Below are 19,158 nucleotides of genomic sequence, written 5' to 3'. Positions count from 1 at the left end.
TTATTTATCTAGATAAATAGATTTAGCAGGTCTACACTGTTCTCCCAACTGGCACCATGGTGTGTATTTTTATACTTTGACTAACTACCAGTTGAGGATCATAATAAAACTTTCATTTAAATTGTGTTAAAGTTACAGAACAATTTTAATAGAGAAGTTTCACAATCATGTGAACTTCTGCACAAGACCATTGTGCTTCACTGCACATTTCTATCTTTCAATATTTATTTAATTTTTTCTTTTCTTTATAAGGGTATGTTCATGTCAACTTTAAATGATCTGATGATGTTTAAAGTTTTCATTTACTCAAGATATTACTTTGAAGATATATTTGTTTAATTTCATTAGAGAGAAGAGGTGAATAGTCTATAGCAGAGAAAGTAATTGGAGAAAAGATCCTTCATGGGATGAGAGGTCATTTCCTATAATAATAATGGGAAATAACTTTTTTCAGGTGTCTAATGAGAACTGTTCAGAGGAGAGATGGTATGGAAAGAATTCAGTAGGGATTGTCTAGAGACATCCCCTGAATCAGTCTGATGGTCAGTAAATTAGAGGAAATTTGATAAAATGGCATAGGCTTCAGAAAGGTTAGATGGAGTTGAAAATCAAAGAATTTGTATGAGGTTTCTCTTCAGTTATTCTGAGACTTATTCTCACTGCCCACTGGCCTGAGCCAAAACAGACAACCATATAATCTACCAGTGGCATGAGATGTCTAAGCGAATAGATAACAATATATATAGGTAGATTTTTTGGTTGACTAAGTGGAAAAATAGAGACAAGATAACACATTTTTTGTTTTGATTTACTATTTTGTGTTACTTAGAAATAGTCTAGACTTTCTAGATAGTCCCATGGAGTCCCATAAACTCAGAGCTAGCAATTTCAATTCTTAGCTCATCAACCAAGGGGTTTAAAATAAAGAATCTCAATGTCCTATTGCTTGGAAAAATAAAAAAATATCTTAGAACAGAGACTGAAGGCAAATTCAGTGGAGATAAGTGTTCCTTAGAGGTTATGGCTTAAATTGTTTCCCTGTTGATATGGCAATAAATGAGAACACTGAAGAACATTAGTACCAATAGACATGACCATACATTTTACCCATCTCAGTCTCTATTGGATGCTAGAGCCCAGCCACAGAAGTTCATATATTCTATAGCAAGGTAAGAAAACAGAAACAAACAGCAACAGCAAAAGTCTACATCCATACATCCAAGAAGCTCATTGCTCTCTACACCTGTGAAGGGGCCTAATCTTCTTCCTCTTAGGAGAGGATTACTTTTAAAAACAGAACAATTCAAAGAAAGTATTTAAGCTAATGTGCACATCTAGTATTACTAACTGAAAGATTTTATTTAGGTGGATAGCTTTTAAGGAGCTATAATCCAATTTTAAATAATTTCCAAAATTAAAGTTAAATTACAATTATTAGTATTCAAAATTTCAATATGCATTACTAAATTTGAACTTGTTATCACTGTCTATTGATCCTATTGGTTAAACTATCCTTTTTTTCTTTTTCCATTGAGAAAAATAACATTTTATTTTTCCTTTCTATTTTAATTGGGTATTTTCTTTATTTACATTTCAAATACTTTCCACTTTCCAGATCTCCCCTTCAGAAACCCCTATCCCATCCCTCTTCCCCCTACCTCTATGAGGGTGCTCCCCCACCCACCCACCAACTCTTGTCTTTCTGCCCTGGTATCCACTACAAGGGGGCATTGAACACCCTCTGGCCCAAGGGCCTCTCCTCCCACTAATGTCCACCAAGGCCATCCTCTGCCACATATGTGTGCCATGGGTCCCTCCATGTGTACTCCTTGGTTGGTGGCCCAGTCCCTGGGATCTCCGGAAGGGTGTGGTCTGGCACTTTGACACTCTTGCTCCCTCTATGGGGCTGCAAGCCCCCTCCTTCAGTCCCTTCTCCAACCCCTCCATCGGGGACCCTGTGCTCAGTCCAATGGTTGGCTATGAGCATCCACCTCTGTATTTGTCAGGCTCTGGCAGAGCCTCTTAGGAAACAGCTATATCAGGCTTCTATCAGCAAGCACTTCCCAGCATTCACAATAAGTATCCAGGTATGGTGGCTGTATAAGGGATGGACCCCCAGGTGGGGCAGTCTCTGGATGGCCTTTCCTTCAGTCTCTACTCCACATTTTGTTTCTGTATCTCCTCCCATGTGTATTTTATTCCCCCTTCTTAGAAGGACTGAAGTGTCCACACTTTGCTCTTCCTTCTTCTTGAGCTTCATGTGGTCTCTGAATTGTATCTTGTGTATTCTGAGCTTCTGGGCTAATATCCACTTATCAGTGAGTGCATATCTTGTGTGTTCTTTTGTGATTGGGTTACCTCACTCAGAATGATATTTTCTAGTTCCATCCATTTACCTAACAATTTCATAAATTCATTGTTTTTAATAGCTAAGTAGTATTCCATTGTGTAAATGTACCACATTTCTGTAGGATGACATTTTCTTGACCAAGAAAAGGAAAAACAAAACAAAACAAAACAAAACAAAACAAAACAAAACAAAACAAAACACCAAAAAACAAAAAGACTAAAATGTCTATTTTTCACACTTTAGACATTTTGTTGGTTTTTTTTTTGTTTTGTTTTCCTTTTATTGAAAATAGCTCTTTTTTTTCCTTCACATAGATATTCTAATGAGGGTCTCCCCCTCCCTCTACTCCTGGTTCCTTCTTACCTCCTCTCCTATCTAGATACACCCCCTTTTTGTCACTCATTAATAAACAAACAGGACTCAAAAGGATGATAATAATAAAATAAAACAAAAACTAATATATTAGAATACAACAAAAACAAACATAATAGAAATAGCCTAAGAGAAGGCACATGAAAAAGATACATATGCGGAGATTCACTCATTACACTTTCAGGAATCATAAAAACACTAAACTGGAAGCCATAATATGTCTTACACACACGTGTGCACACACATGTGTGCGCGCACACATACACACACACACACACACACACGATCTGTAGAGTAAACAGAGAAAGTAAAGTAAAATTAAATAAAAATTTAAGATGTAAAACAAACTAACAACAGCAAAAACAGTCATGATACAACATGAAACAAGGACCTCCAATAATTCTGAGTTCATTTTCTATTGAACATCTAGTGCTGGATATGCAGCCTATTTTAAAAGTAGTTTGTTTTTCTGTTTTGCAAGTGGTTATCAATTGGAGACTGCTTCTGGGTTAGGCATGGGGGCATGTGTCCACTTCTTTTCCCTTATGCAGGATTCTCTGAGGCTTGTGGGGAGAGATTTGATGGACATTCCATTTAGAACTAAGTGTGCCGGTGTCTCCCTCTCTCTCCATAATGTCTGGCTGTGGTTCTCTGTGTTTGTTTCATCTGCTGTAGGAGGAAACTTCTCTAATGATAGCTGAGCAAGGCACTGATCTATGAGAATAGCAGAATGTTTTATTGTTTGTTGTTTTTTATGTTTATATTTGGTTTTATCCTAAGCCCCTGAGCTATCTAGTCTCAGGATCACTCAAACAGCTGAGTAGAAAAATTCTTCAAACATCCAATTTTGACTTGCAGTCTCAGATTCTATTATTCACAGCAACTATTACCAGTTTCCCTCACCATAGTGCATCCATATCATGAATATTTCTAATAGTGGGCAGTCAAGTACTGAATAATTACCATCCATATATAATTTTACTTTTCAAATAAAAATGATGTGCACCCCCATCAAACAAGAAAAGGCCTGCTTCTCCAAGTACCTTAGTCAATTAGAGATGTTCCTTGAAAGAAACTTTATATTATGGATAGAAGATTTCACATCATTTATATATATATAATATATAAATGTTTGAAAGTGCATTGCTCATATATAGCAGAAGATGGTGTAGTCGGCCATCATTAGTCAGAGAGGCCCCTTGGTCTTGCAAACTTTATATGTTCCAGTACAGGGGAATGCCAGGGCCAAGAAGAGGGAGTGGGTGGGTAGGGGAATAGGGCAGGGGGAAGGTATAGGGGACTTTTGGGATAGCATTTGAAATGTAAATGAAGAAATTACCTAATAAAAAACTGTTTTTAAAAAAAGGAAGTGCATTGCTTTTCCCACAGATAAAGTATTTATTACTTTATCAAACACGGGCATAGTTAAATGAAAATGACATTCTTTACTGAAGGCTATGACACTTAGAAACACAGGAACTTCCAGCATAGCCTCATTCCACTGCCTGTATTCATGTTAGAGATTTACCCTGTTTCAACATCAGAGAAAATATTCGAACAATAAAAATACAAATAATATGTCATTGTAACCAGGAAAATGCTTTAGGTCTATGAAAGGATCAGGCTAGTGTTGTGTTTATAAAACACCATTTTGTGAAGTCACTTCATGTCTCCAAAGATGAAGAGAGCTATTACTAGTTTCTCTTACAATTCTTGGGTATTTTTAACTTTTTTCAAATAAATGAACTTTTCCTCTATTCTGAACTTTGTCACTTTCTCCCCTGTTCTTCATTGTGCAAAGGCAGGCGGGCGGGGTGGGTCATTCATTGCTTTCAAGGACCAACTGAAATAGGATAGAATGTCTTCCCTATACGTGATGCTCAGTAAATACTTGTTGAGGAGCCAATTGAAACAGCCATTTGCCTCATAGTCATCAAATGAAGTCTTTTGCCAAGTTTAGATGAGTATCTTTGTTCCCTATGTAAATTACTTTTCATTGTAAATTATACAAGACAATTAAATATACCATGTTATCCTCATTACCCAATATATTTTCCTTAATATTTTCAAACTTCCATAAATATTTGTTATCCAAGGGGAGAGAATATTAAAACACTTTGAACTCTGTGAAAGAGAATCTATGAAAAGGTTGTTTGAAGGTTTGAGGCAATAGTGTCATTAAGTTTCCTTCAGGGCCTGTTAAGTTTCTCAGCATAAAGGAAGTGCTCCTTAAGCGTGGTCATCTCATTAGTTACCATCTCATTATTTAACTTTCGAGGTTAAACATCCTGTGAGTTGTAAATAAGTGTACAATAACACAACTGTAAAATGGCCATTTATAGATCACTTGATGTGAATAGTTCCTCACCACAATTACAAGTTATATGTGCTCCTAGAAAATAGAATGGAGAAAACTCAAAGCAGGATTTCCATGGAATTTTAGGCAGCTTGTTGCTTTTCATAGATGATTATACAAAACTTTATCACTTCAAAATGAAAAGAGGGCTTGTCTTGTCTTTTCATTCATCTCTTTAAATTGGTACAAGAAGTATCTCAAATGTTTTTGTCTTCTGTGATTCTCTGTATGAATTATAAGAGATACGCATCATCAGGCAGCAGATAAAATTGGTGCTTATTTTACTGTCTTTAGATCATTGAGAAATGTGCATTTGTGTCACCCTAAAACAGAGTGTTATCTATAATGCACATGTTGAAGAAATTATGAGTAAAAGTGAATCATTCTTTTATTATCAATACAATCATTATGAATTTGGGGTTTCATTGAGAGGTTATTCTAGTGTAAGTGAACCAATCACTAAGTCTAGAGCAAAAGTTCCCAACCTGTGAGTCACATATCATAAATTCACATTATGATTGGTAACAGTAGAAAATTACAGTTATGAAATAGCGCAAAAATAATTTTATGGTTGTGGGTCACCACAGCATGAGGAACTGTACTTTAGGGTTGCAATATTGGGTAGGTTGAGAACCACTTATTTAGAGAGCAATCGTGTAGTTACACATCTATTTTTGAACATCTATTTTTGAAAATTCAGACATGGCACCCTTCAACTTGGATGATTATACAAACTCTACAAAATATTTCTTGCCATAATGAGCCAAGACACTGAAAGCAACTGTGAAAACTCATTGGTCAAATCTTACACCGTCTAAAGAGGTTTAATTGCCAATACTCTTAGCTCTACTGTCCCCACTGTACATAGAGTACATGCTATTCTCCATTCCCAATTGCCTCTATAGTTAGATCAGGCTCTGCTCTCTGGACAGTTCTGAGAGAGACTGGAGACTGGTGAGCTACCCTCCTATATTACCTAACATATCTACAAAAGCTGTGCTAAATCATTCTACAAAAATTTTGTACAAACTCCTCTGCACACAGCTCCATGATTAACTAATTTAACCAACTGACATAATTCATGGGTCATATCATGTTTCCTTTCTTTTCTAACACTATGGAATTGACTAATCAGAGTAATAGCAGTCATGCTCACATTCATCTAGACTCATCCACTACAATAACAATGAAGCATAAATTTCCATAATTTTTCATTTAACTGGGAAAAAAAGCAAAATTCTGTTTACATTAAGCCCCTCGAAAAAGAAATACAATACTTTAACTTAATAGAAGATGCTGATTTACTGAAAAACTCATTTATAAACTAGATTCTGAACTAATTACTACTGTGTCAAACTATTCCATGTGTTCTTTTTAATCATCTCTACCAAATAGAACAGGCTCACATTTTAAGATTATTTTGTTCATGTTGGAACTTGGAACAGAGAAGGTAAATAAGCTGAGATGATTAAAACAAGGAAGGCATAAGTCATCAATTCTTTCCACAGAGATATTTATACTTTAATCCAGTTTCAACCCATAGACTATTCGGCCTTATCATGTAGTCTTAGAAATTAATGTGGTGGAACAATGTTAAATTTTCTGAATTAATCCAACAGGACTCCATCCCTAAGAAAGAATAAATGATACCTTCCATATCGTATTCTTTTGAGCCTAGCATTGTCTTACATTACTGCTCATAGACTGGTGTGATATGAAATCAGATAATGTACTATTCAACTGATGGACTCAAGCTCACACTGATCCTCTCATTCCCTGTGACTATACTGGAAGGTTTCTATTTTTCTACTTGCATGTCTTCTTCCCTTGGCTATAAACATCCCTATATTTTATCCAGTTGGGTACACAATGAATGATCTCATTTTTGAATGGCAAGATGAAGCCCCAGTACAAGTGGCTGAAGGACTCACTTTGCCTCAATTTCTGTTGAAAGAAGAAAAAGACTTGCGGTACTGCACTAAACACTACAATACAGGTAAGGACTGCGAAGTTTCCTTCATGCTTATGACTTTTGATCTAATGATACACAGACTATTAAAATAATAATGTGTTGACTTTAACTGTTTTAGCTTATGGAGTATAAAATGTATAATACATGGACTTTTCACTCATTGTGTCTGATCGTATGTGGTTTGTATGAGATGAAAAAGACGCTTGATGCTCAGTTTTTCTTGAAAATTCTTCATGAAGCATCACAAATGTGGGTAGAATGATGATTCTATACATGTTTATTTATATAGAAAAATAAATTAAACAATTTTTGGAAGTAAACACTCTATATGCTAACAAAAAGACTTGCTTTAAATAATTACATTATCAACATATTTTCATGTTTTCCAAAACACTATTTCTATTTTTCTATTTTCTCTTTAATACTTTACTAATTTCTGTTTTCAGTTACTTCGTGATAGAGAAACCTTGTTTCTCAAGTAGATACCATATTTAACAAGGAACACCAAAAATTAAGAAACTCAGTGTGGTATTTGTACCCTCGTGAAATCTGTTCACATCTCTTAACAGTTGTGGGCGATTCCCATAAATCGACTCCAACAAAAATGCCAGTTAACTACCCACAACTTCCACCCAGAGATGTACATATGGCCTGGTGCTCACATGCTCACATTAGCTGTTACTCTTACCATTTCATTCCAGGATTGCATGATTCATCTTGGCCTCAGCATTTTCCAGAACTGTGAGCTCAGTTGTAATCCTATAAAGCCCCCAGTCTCCCTTATCTCCTTAACTAACTCACAATACCTAATTTTGTATATTACAATATTCAATTCACAGATGAAGGTGTTAGCTAATATTTGAACAGGAACAAGATTAACATCTCAGGAAAAATTAAAGACAGGCAAGTCAATAGCAATACCCTAGGCTCATTTTTCTAAGGATGGATAATTTCTTTTAGGAAATGTTGAGAAAAGCTCTAGAGGTGGTAAATAGAATTGTCATCACACAGGACCATAAATTTGATAGGTTAAACAAATTTCATTTTCTCATAGCTCTAGTAGCTAAGTATTTTTTTAATTAGGTATTAGCAAAATTATGTTTTCTCTGGAGGCTCCAGGGAAGTTTCCTTTCCTGTCAATTTCTTTTTTTTTCTTCTCAACAGCCTTTATTGCAGGAACGCCTCAATGCTGCTACAAGCACCCCGGGCAACCAGGGAGGTCTGCTTGTATACTCTCAGCCCCCATCCACTCACAGCAGGCCATGTCACCTCACCAGGCACGCAGCTTCAGCCAATCAGGGTGGCAGGGGCATGTCTCCACCATATATGGACTTGTTTACACTGCCAGCATCATGGTGCACCTGTGCAGCTCTCACGATGGTCGTGGCTTATTTTCAGGTGTATGAGGAAGTCAGGTGCAAATCATAAGACTTAGCTGCAGTCCCAGGCACCATCTTGGGACTGCTGCCACACCCGCTCCTCACAAGTCCATGCATTTTTCACAAATTCTCTGCCTTCCAGATTTTTAGACTTCAGCTGCTGTTCCCCTTCATTATCTGCTCCTCTAGCACCTTTATCCTGGTTTCTCTTTGCTCTGGAATTTCTTGACCAAAGAGTTTGGTAGTCATTCCCTTCAATGAGAATGTTCTCACAGTCCCGGTGGCCAGCTCCTTGCACTGCTGCTTCTTGGCAGCCAGGTCTTGAGCAGCTGTCTCCAGGTCATACTGCATAAGCTCATGCTTCCTGCACACAGCCCAAAGTGCTTCTGCATAAAACAGATAGTCCTTCAGCTGATCTGCATAGTGCTCTTTATCTTCCAAAATATCATCAATAGAAGATGCATACACGTCCATGTGATGCCCAGCACTCTGCAGCCCATCCCCTATTTCTTTTTCGATGGCACTCCAATCACTAAAAACTCTCCCATAATTCCCATGTACTTTATATACACCATAGAGTCGGTCTGCTACTCTACCTCTGACTCGAAGGAGATGTGAGATGACAAATTGCAGCTCATCACTGTAGTGCCTCAGCTCAGTAAATCTCTTGTCTGGGTTTTTCACTCTGAATGTTGCATTAAGCACTTTTTTTAAAATATATTTTATTACGTATTTCCTCAATTACATTTCCAATGCTATCCCAAAAGTCCCCCATACCCTCTCCCCTCTCCCCCATTTCCCTACCCACCCATTCCCATTTTTTTTTTTTTTTTTTTTTTTGGCCCTGGCGTTCCCCTGTACTGGGGCATATAAAGTTTGCAAGTCCAATGGGCCTCTCTTTCCAGTGATGGCCGACTAGGCCATCTTTCGATACATATGCAGCTAGAGTCAAGAGCTCCGGGGTACTGGTTAGTTCATAATGTTGTACCACCTATAGGGTTGCAGGTCCCTTTAGCTCCTTGGGTACTTTCTCCAGCTCCTCCATTGGGAGCCCTGTGATCCATCCACTAGCTGACTATGAGCATCCACTTCTGTGTTTGCTAGGCCCCGGCATAGTCTCACAAGAGACAGCTATATCAGGGTCCTTCCAGCAAAATCTTGCTAGTGTATGCAATGGTGTCAGCGTTTGGAAGCTGATTATGGGATGGATCCTTGGGTATGGCAGTCTCTAGATGGTCCATCCTTTCGTCACAGCTCCAATCTTTGTTTCTGTAACTCCTTCCATGGATGTTTTGTTCCCAATTCTAAGAAGGGGTACCTATTTCTGACAAATTCTAGGTATTTCTTTACTTATAGATACATCACTTTAGTTTCTGTCCTTATAGTCATATGTTGACCTCTGTATACATCTATCTCTGTAGCCAAATATCCCTCATTCTATAAGGACAACAATGATTTGGGAATAAATTTTAAGTTGATTGTGTCTTCATCTCAAACACTGATTTCTCAATAAAGTGAAATTCACAGATTTTCCAAGGATGTGAATTTTAGACACATTCATCACAGAACAATAGCTGACTCTAGACATCATTTCAGGGAGAATTTTGATAATATAGTGACAGGAGACCCATCTTAGCAGAAAGTACATTTGCATACCTTGATATTACAGCTCACATTTATGAATGATTACTTCAAGCAATTACTTTGGTAGTAATTTTCTAGAATACCTAGTTGTCTAACATTTCTTTAATACAAAAGATGAAAGTATGTCCAAAATTTCAAGGCTGAAAACCTTATAGAAACATATGGTAATGTCTCTATTCACATATGTGATTAATTTGTCTCATATATTAATCTTTGTATTATGTTATTCCCCCAACAATCAAGATTCCGATTTTATTTGTTTGCCAGTGTAGGCTCATATGCCACATAATTCCCTCTGCATATGAAAGAAAAAATAACACACATACACACACACACACACACAGAGAGACACACACACAGATACACAAATCCATATTTGTAAATGCCTGGTGTTGCAAGGAAATAAAATTATTGAAGTTAATATTCTTTCAAATACATATTAATTACATATCTAGGTGTGGAGGGACATGCTTTTAATACCAGCACTTGGTAAGCAAAGGCAAGATGATCCATGAGTTTGGAGTCAAACTGAATTAAATAGCATGTCCTCAGGTCAGTGACAGTTAGATCTACTCAGTAAGAAAAATTACACACACACACACACAAACACACACTAAATTGTACAAATCTAAAAGCTACTTCAGGACTATGTAATACATTTTTTTCATCTAAAATCTTTCTCCTTTTCTGACTTTGTTTGGTATACTCATCTTGATATGTATGCATAAGAGGTTCCCTTCATCACTTGGGTCCAAGTTTAAGTTTTCTCTTTACAATCTCATAAAAAATGTACATGTGCACAACCATACAATTAGTATACATACATACATACATACTTATATGTGCATTTATGTACGGCCATAATATTTGCATCCTGTATGACTTCATTTTCCATCTTAGTTATATTTATAAAATGGCATTAATATATGTAATGAAACCTTGTTATTTTTCTTGAGAATTACATGAATCATGAGAACGTACCCCCCCCAAAAAAAACCTTCTAATTTTTTCATAAGATTACTTAATAGACTTGCATTGATATAATAAAACTAATTAATCTTGCTCTATTTCATTTTCTTTATAATGAAAATTTATATTTCTATATTTAATATTTCTTTAAAATATAAATATTTTAGATATTGTAGGAATCTTTAATCATTTCACTGATGAATTGAGAGTAGGGTTGTGTATGGCTTGTGTATGGTTCTGGTTGCTATATACTATAAAGTGGACTTCACTGTCCCCAGACCTTGCAAGCTACTGTTGAGGTCTTGAAGTTCTGCTCTATCTTCTATTCTCCTCCACAGGCTGTGCACTTGTCTCCAGTCTGCTATCATTTATGAGCTCGTTTTGTTAATAGGAGTCTGCAATGGAGAGTCTCTTTGCCATACACCAGCAGGTTTTCTAGTCATGCTCTTTGATATCTTTCTCCAGTGGTCATATCAGTTAATGATACTTAAAGAGAATATTAGATCTGTGACATCATTCTATTAAAAATAATAGATAATAAAACCAAGGATCAAATTACTTAGAAGACTGTTTCTTTGAAGGATGGATAATAAAGCAGTGGGGATAAATGAATATAATTAGAACCCATGGAGTAGAAATAGCAATGTTGACATAAATATTCATAACCTCTATTTGCAGAAACAGAGGCACAAAGACATATATTTAAACAGTGGATGTAACATATTTGTTTTTCCCTATGTTTTAAAATTATCTTAAACATTATTAAGGCAAAATGATACATATTTAGTTTTATAGTATTATTTATGAAACTGCTCACCTTCATTTGCATTTCTTCTATAATACTTAAAAATACAAATGTTTTTGAAACAAATAGTACCTGAACAAATAATCATTTGGAAGTTCCAGAAACACAAAATATAGGTCGCCTTTACACAATAAACATGTACTGTTCTGTCTACATGAAAACAAGTGTCAAAAACTGAAGAGATCTTTGACAAGTATGAAAACCTATTTGAACATAAAAAGAAGATTACGTATTATTTCAGAAGACTCCCTTCCCTTGGGACATTGTTTCTAGATGCACAGATTTAAAAAATCAAAAAACTAAACTGAATTTGGGTATGTGACATACTGTTCCTTCATTTTAGTATAAAAAAATCTTACAGTAAAATTATTATTACTTCACTGAAGTTCTATTTGATATCATAACAAAATCTGATTTTTATTTAATTGTTGCATCTATTTTATAAACAATTAGGAAAGTTTACATGCATAGAAGTGCGATTCCATCTTGAGCGTCAGATGGGCTATTACTTGATCCAGATGTACATCCCCAGCCTCCTGATTGTTATTCTATCCTGGGTCTCATTCTGGATTAACATGGATGCAGCCCCAGCTAGAGTAGCTTTGGGCATCACCACTGTACTTACTATGACCACACAGAGTTCTGGATCCCGGGCCTCCTTACCAAAGGTAAGTGTCCTGAGGGGACACGCAATGGATGCATACATTAAATGCTGTTGTCAGATTGGTCAAAATTCATTCAGATATTTACTATTAGTTACTGATTTTTTTTAAGCACCAAACATTGCACAATGAAGTGATAGATGACGGAAAATATTCTATAAATCAAAGATGCTTGCTACTTACACAGTGTATAGTTTAGTGGGTTTTTTATTTAAGTATTAGCAGTCATTATAAGAACCATGGGATTTTTGATATCTGTATATTTAAATGCTTAAAAGAGAAACATTATTTAAACTGATCTTTATGGTACTCTTAAGTACTGGTATAATGCATAGATGTGTGCACATATATACACAGAAATAATCTTTCCATACTATTTTCTTAATAGATGCTTAAAACATAAACTAAAATACTAGTAGCTGTATGTGTTTGTAATCAATTACTAAAATTACTTCCAGGAAAATGTTATAGTAATTATTGCCCTTTAAGAGCTATATCATATTTCCATGGTGCTACAGCCTGGTTTCCATTATGCTGTGTCCTGGTCTTCTGGCTTTTGACAGTTGTAGGTCAATAGGCAAGAGTACTTACCTAATTTAATAATTTGGATACATTCTAGCCATCCAGAATTAAACTATTTATACTGAAAAATAAGAGGTTTTGTTTTTCTATTTAAAAAGACAGAAATAGAGATTTATTTTCTTCTTATAAGAATATTTGTAAGAAATATCTATTATCTGAAGAAACCATCTAAAGTTTCCAACAATACCCTAATATTTTTTTAAAATTAACTTCAATATAATAAAGTAATATTGGCTTCTCAAGAATGTTTGATGCTGCACCTGCTACTTGATGTAAATTATAAATGCACATATGGTCCCCTTACTGGTTTCTAAGAATTAATTCTTGTTTAATAAAGTAAAAATGTGTGAGTAAATAAACTTTGGTTAAAAGATAGTTTATCATTGCAAATGTTACAGAGCACAGAAAGAATTTGATGTTCAATAAAGTTCAGTTTTCTCAGTAAAAATTAATTATTCTCTTTTAAAATAATTTCTTCCTTTATTAAAACTAAATTGTACTGTTTCAATACTCCAAATCAATTTGTTTTTATAATCCCCCCTGTAAAAATTTTAAACTTTCTTATTTGTTTGAAGTGATAGTCAGTGCTTATGAGTTTGTAAATGAATGCCCTAAGGGGTCTGGAAATAGTAGAAAGCTCATGGTCAAATCGTAAGGAAATTTACTCATTTCTATCTTATTCCTGATCTATCTGTAAATGAAAATTTGTTTGAGCCATATGTTATCAGTTAGAAAAATGAATGGAATATGCTTTATTTTAAAAATTAATTGGTTTGATGAGGCACAGAAGAGAAATACTTAAGACCCAGAATGGGAGAGTTGAAAGGTGTGAGGAAAAAAAAAAATTAAAAAGTCAGACTAAGATGGCAAAATGTGTATATGTTTAAGCAAAATAGAAAGGTTGGTCTGTGAGAGTTCTCCATCTATAAACAAATAAAAGAGAGACTGTTTAAAAACATTGTTTTCATCAGGATTTCAATGAAAGAAGAAAATTTCAATCATGAGTTCAATTATATTATATACACATGCATTCATATTATATGACTCATTTCTTATAATAGAGACAATGTCCCACAAGAAATTTAATTTTCACCTATAGACAGAATTCAAAAGCAGGTATGACGTAAGACAACACAAACCTGGCATATTATCTTGGACATTTTATAAGTAAATAACAAAAGACTTAAAATATTTAGCCAGACATACTAGAATTTAGAGGAGCCAACTCAGAACATCCATTATAAATAATAGTCATTAACATACTAGAACAGACTATTCAAAAGAACAGAATATCTTGGAAATTAGAATTCTGATGAGAGGAGGGGCTTGTTTATTTGTTTGCCTGTTTGTTTGTTTGAGGCCCAGGGAAGCAGATTTTGAGAGCTCACCTGTGTATTTAGAAACTGTCACCTAAAAGTACAGATTCCTCTCAAAGAGCTCACAAAATGGCACTTTGGAGTGTGACATTTGCCATCAATCTATAACCACTGTTACATTCTAGGAAGTAGAATACAAATTCAGTTCAGAAATTATAACAACACTGGATTATTAAATGCCAGGAAAATAATAAATCATTAATTTACAATAACTGTTTAGTGTTTTACATCAGCTGTATGCTAGTACATCTCCAGTAGAATAAAAGAGTTTTGGAAATTACTAAAGACTCAGAAGAAAAAAATCTTAGAATATATTTAGGTCATTCCCTAAGATTATTTTCTTTTTATAAGAATATTGGTAAGAAATATCTATTATCTGAAGAAAACATCTAAAGTTTCCAACAAAAACCTAATATTTTTTTAAAATGAACTTCAATATAATAAAGTATTATTGGCTTCTCAAGATTCTCTTATATTATCAGTTGTTTTAGCTTGTTCAATGTCGTGCTAAGTCAAGTATATCATATCCCAATGCCAGAAGACACATGTGGTCCATTCTGTCTAATTTCATTTCGACAATACCTACATCAACTGGTCAGAAGAGGTGGCATGTGCAATCTATTGACAGCAAAGCTTCAAGACAGTTCATGTTGATAAGTGTTTCTCCACACCGTGGAATTTATTGTAAATGAGAAGAACAAAAGTAGTAATGATTATGGGGTCAAGTTGTAGACCGTATAACAGTTCTCTGTAATAATTAGAACTTAGTAGGACAAGCTGAAGAAATATTTAAGATGCGTGATCATTATGACGCTATACATGGGTGAGAAAGCAGGGATAAGAACTCTGACGGGTAGCAACAGAGGTAAAGGTAGTAAGTACGTGAAAAGGTGTGTGTTTATAAATGGCACATTGCAGTGTCAAGGAAAGGCAGAAGTCAAGAGTGATATCCAGGTGTGTGCCAGGCAAGTCATTTCCAACACAGGATGAAGGAAATGATGAGTATAGGTTCTTTTTTCACGTTGAGACCTCCACGAGTCTGACACATGGAACTGCCGAAGCCCAAGAGTTCCTGGGCTTATGACCAGGAAATCTAGGCCTCTGATTTCATGAGTGAAAAAGGAACAGGAAAATAGACGAGACATGATTTTTTTCAAGAATGAATAAATGCCCAAAAATAGGAGGGGGAAAAATGAGGGGGGGGGATTCAAAGATTCCATTCTTATTTTCCCCTTGGTCCAACTCGAGCTGTGTACAAAATAGGTCCACTTGCTTAAAGGCAAAACAAAATTACTCAAAGATTTTTATCTCAAATTCAAATCCCAACAGTGTGTCATCAGTTTGTTTGTTTGTTTGTTTAAATATAGGAAAGCAGTCATCCTTAAGAGGAATAGGTTTGAGTCATAAGTGGAAGAAGAGTTGGTACCCATCATTATTTTAATTTACTATCTAGTTCAGATACTACCAACTAAAACCTTCTATGTCCTAAAGTGTAATGATGGGTAGTAGGTACTTTTCTACCACGCATCTGTATCCACCACAGTGCAACCTCAGCAAGAGTAAGACAATATGTAGATTGAAAGTCCACCTAAACTCTAAAAGTAAAATAATGAGACTTTTGGCTCAAGGGTTGTCTCAGTTTTATTTCATTGCACCAATTCTATTTAAATAAATAACACCAAGACCTTAAGAGTCTTGGATAATTTTTTTCTTGCACATGAGATTTTGAATTACCTTTGTCTGGTCTGGACTTGCCTGTGTTTGACTGGTCTTGGGGTTAGACTGTCAAGTGGTTTGGTTGCCTCATCATATAGTAACTATGGTTACCAGCCAAATGTCCCATGCCCTCCACTTGGGAGTATACAGAAACTAGAAAGCAAGCAGGTACACACACACACACACACACACACATAATATGTTTGTTCAGTGTGGGTGGACATATAATCCATTTCTGTTCTGATCCCACAAATTATACCAAGTTCCATGGCCAAATCCAAAATCAATGCTCAAGGAAACTTTGCCAAAGTAAGGAAAGAAATGATTTCAAGCATAATGCTCTCTGCTAAAACATTGTGTCTTTTCTTGCACTACATTGTAGTTCATTCATATATATTTTGGAAAAATTGTTTGAAGGGTGAGAAGGGATGGGGAGAGAGAAAGAGAGAGAGAGAGAGACAGAGAGAGAGAGACAGAGAGACAGAGAGACAGAGAGACAGAGAGAGAGGAAAATTCTGTTTAGATTCTCCCTTACTATCCTGACCACTCCCACTTTCTTATTTACAAAAAGCTGCTAACCATAGAAGGACAGAGAATACTTGAAAGTCTAAATAACTAAGCTTGTCACGGAGGCCCAGAAGCCTCTAGCAGGACAGATCACAAATTCAAGACTAAAGAGTATTTAAGGGGTGAGGGACAGTAGCTTGAGCCCAGGGTTTCAGTTCTTTTTCTCATTGTTCATTCTGATTGTGAAACCCACCAGAAGTGTAGCGAGGAGAGAACAAAGCTTTACCTACGCATTCCCATCCTCAGAATCTAAGGCGGTGTATGTGTGTCCACTGGGTAATACATGCACATTTAAAAATCAAATGCTTTTAAATTGTTTACTCAATATTTTGTTTTAAAAAGCATTTTCATCTTTATGTTGTAGCATGAAACTTCGGTTGGATTATACTTTACTCTTACTTCTCTGTTTACTATCCAGAGTACCACAAAACAATAACAAAACTGAATATAAAGTTTACATTTATCTCCAGTATGGTAGAAGGAAAACAGTGGATCTTGGAAAGTATAAAAATAAGTATAGCTAATATAAACTGAAATTGAATCAATATATGTATATTTGGTGCTTAGATTATATATTGGCATTCAGGGTTGTTTAAACTGAAAGAATAAAGCAAAAAAAAAAGAAGGAGTTATACTTACTGTTTTATTTTAATAACACGGAAACACATACTCTTAATGATCTAAAAAAATACTCTGTGGATTTTAAACAGAGTAAATTATAGATCTGTTGCTGAAGGAGCCCTTGCAGGTGTTATATAGGGAAGCAAACCATGGGAAGAGAAATGAATGCAAACCCAAGAACAGACTGACTTTGTCAACCTGGAGCAGATTTCTCGGAGTTAGCGCCAAGTGTTTCATTCTCAATGTATTTAAGCCCAATACAACTTTGAAAAAAAATGTTTCCCATTGTAATACAATCTCTGGTGCATAAGATGTGTGATTTTATTGAAACTCAACTAAGGGTGCATGTCATTTTTTTTCTAAGAAAATAGATTCTACAGATAGGCTACCTATACTAGCTTAAGGGCTTCAGGCTCTGGCCTGGTCTTAATTATGTAGATAGCACACATGTCATTTTGGCTATGAACCAAGCCACCTTTGGTCCTGGTTATAGGAGCTTGATATGGCCTAGCCCAGCAGATGACACAGTTCACCGGGCTGTTAATAATCTCCAATGCTCAGCTTTCTCATCTGTGCCATTGGAAAGACAATCCCCTGGGCTTAGCATTCCTGGTTTCTCTGGAGACCTATGGACCTAAGGGCATTCATGTTATGTTCCTGACATGTAGCAATAAAATGAGAGGAGCAAACAATGTTCAGGGTTTCTTACTCTTATAACACTGGAACGCTAATCTAGCAGGGATTGCTCCTTACTATTTAAACTCAACATATATAGTTAATTGATATTACTTCAATCAAGTTTGAAAAAAAAATATAACATACATGAGTTCATTGTGGCTTTATTATTATGATATAATCTCCTAAATTGAATTTTCAATTGAATGAGACCAGTATACTAAATTAATTATTTAAGTTTTTTACTTTAATAATATTAATGTTCCATAGATGCTTATTTTGGGAAAAGAGAACAAAGAAAAACACAGAAAATAAAAGCAAGATTTACCCAAAACTTTCTTATTAAATGCATATTATACAATGCATAGTAAGGTAAAAAGTTTTATTACTAATATAAGAATATCTTATGAATATAACATCTACACTTTAGATAGGTCCTATAATAAGATGAATTGGTGGGTGTTTGTGGTTGTCCTTTTATCTTGCTACATTTACTAGGCTTCATAAATTGTAATACACCTAAAAATAAAATTAATAAACATTTTCTCTCTACTTGACATATAGACAGATGTGTCTTATAATGTTTTCAATTTATTTATTTGTATTTTTGAGATTATAAAATACAGCCTTTCCCACTTCCCGTTTCTCCCTGCAAACCTGTCAATCCAACCCTGGTCCCTACTCTCTTTCAAATTCATGGACTTCTTCTATGGATTGCTATTACATGCATATATGCACATACACATATGTATACATTTTTAAGGATAAGAGAGAATTCCCAAGTTTACATTTTCATAACAGCAATATACCATGACTTCGTGGTAAAACTAAATTTAATAGCAAAAACTTCATATGTAATTTTAAGACTATTTTATCTAAAAATCTCTCACACACATACACATGTACATATAACATATACATATACATGTATGAGAGTATCTCAGAAACATATATATGAACTTTATAAATGATAAAAGAAACATGTACAATTAAACCTCTGTTGAAAGAAAGACCTTGCTTCAAAAATCAGTGCTTAAAGAAAGGGCCCTTACAGGCGAAATCTGTCTCCATGATTCTAGTTTGAAGTCATAAATAATGCTCTTAGACACCTG

At 35.2% G+C, this 19,158-nt stretch overlaps 1 protein-coding gene across 2 annotated transcripts in view; it reads left to right on the top strand.

Moving 5' to 3' along the window:
* The window catches only part of Glra3 (glycine receptor alpha 3), a 173,231-nt gene that overhangs the window by 128,181 nt on the left and 25,892 nt on the right, over nucleotides 1-19,158 (top strand). For both annotated transcript variants that reach the window (XM_021169808.3, XM_029480242.2), the window contains 2 exons: nucleotides 6,937-7,074; nucleotides 12,301-12,515. In XM_021169808.3, the coding sequence (XP_021025467.1) occupies nucleotides 6,937-7,074; nucleotides 12,301-12,515 (353 nt within the window). The remainder of the gene's footprint in view (nucleotides 1-6,936; nucleotides 7,075-12,300; nucleotides 12,516-19,158) is intronic.

This window comes from Mus caroli, unplaced genomic scaffold, assembly GCF_978045245.1.
Source record: "Mus caroli unplaced genomic scaffold, Mus_caroli_1 scaffold_10, whole genome shotgun sequence".
Classification (NCBI taxonomy): Eukaryota; Metazoa; Chordata; class Mammalia; order Rodentia; family Muridae; genus Mus; species Mus caroli.
The sequence above is the reverse complement of the archived record's forward strand: the minus strand, read 5'-3'. Positions and strand labels throughout refer to the sequence as shown.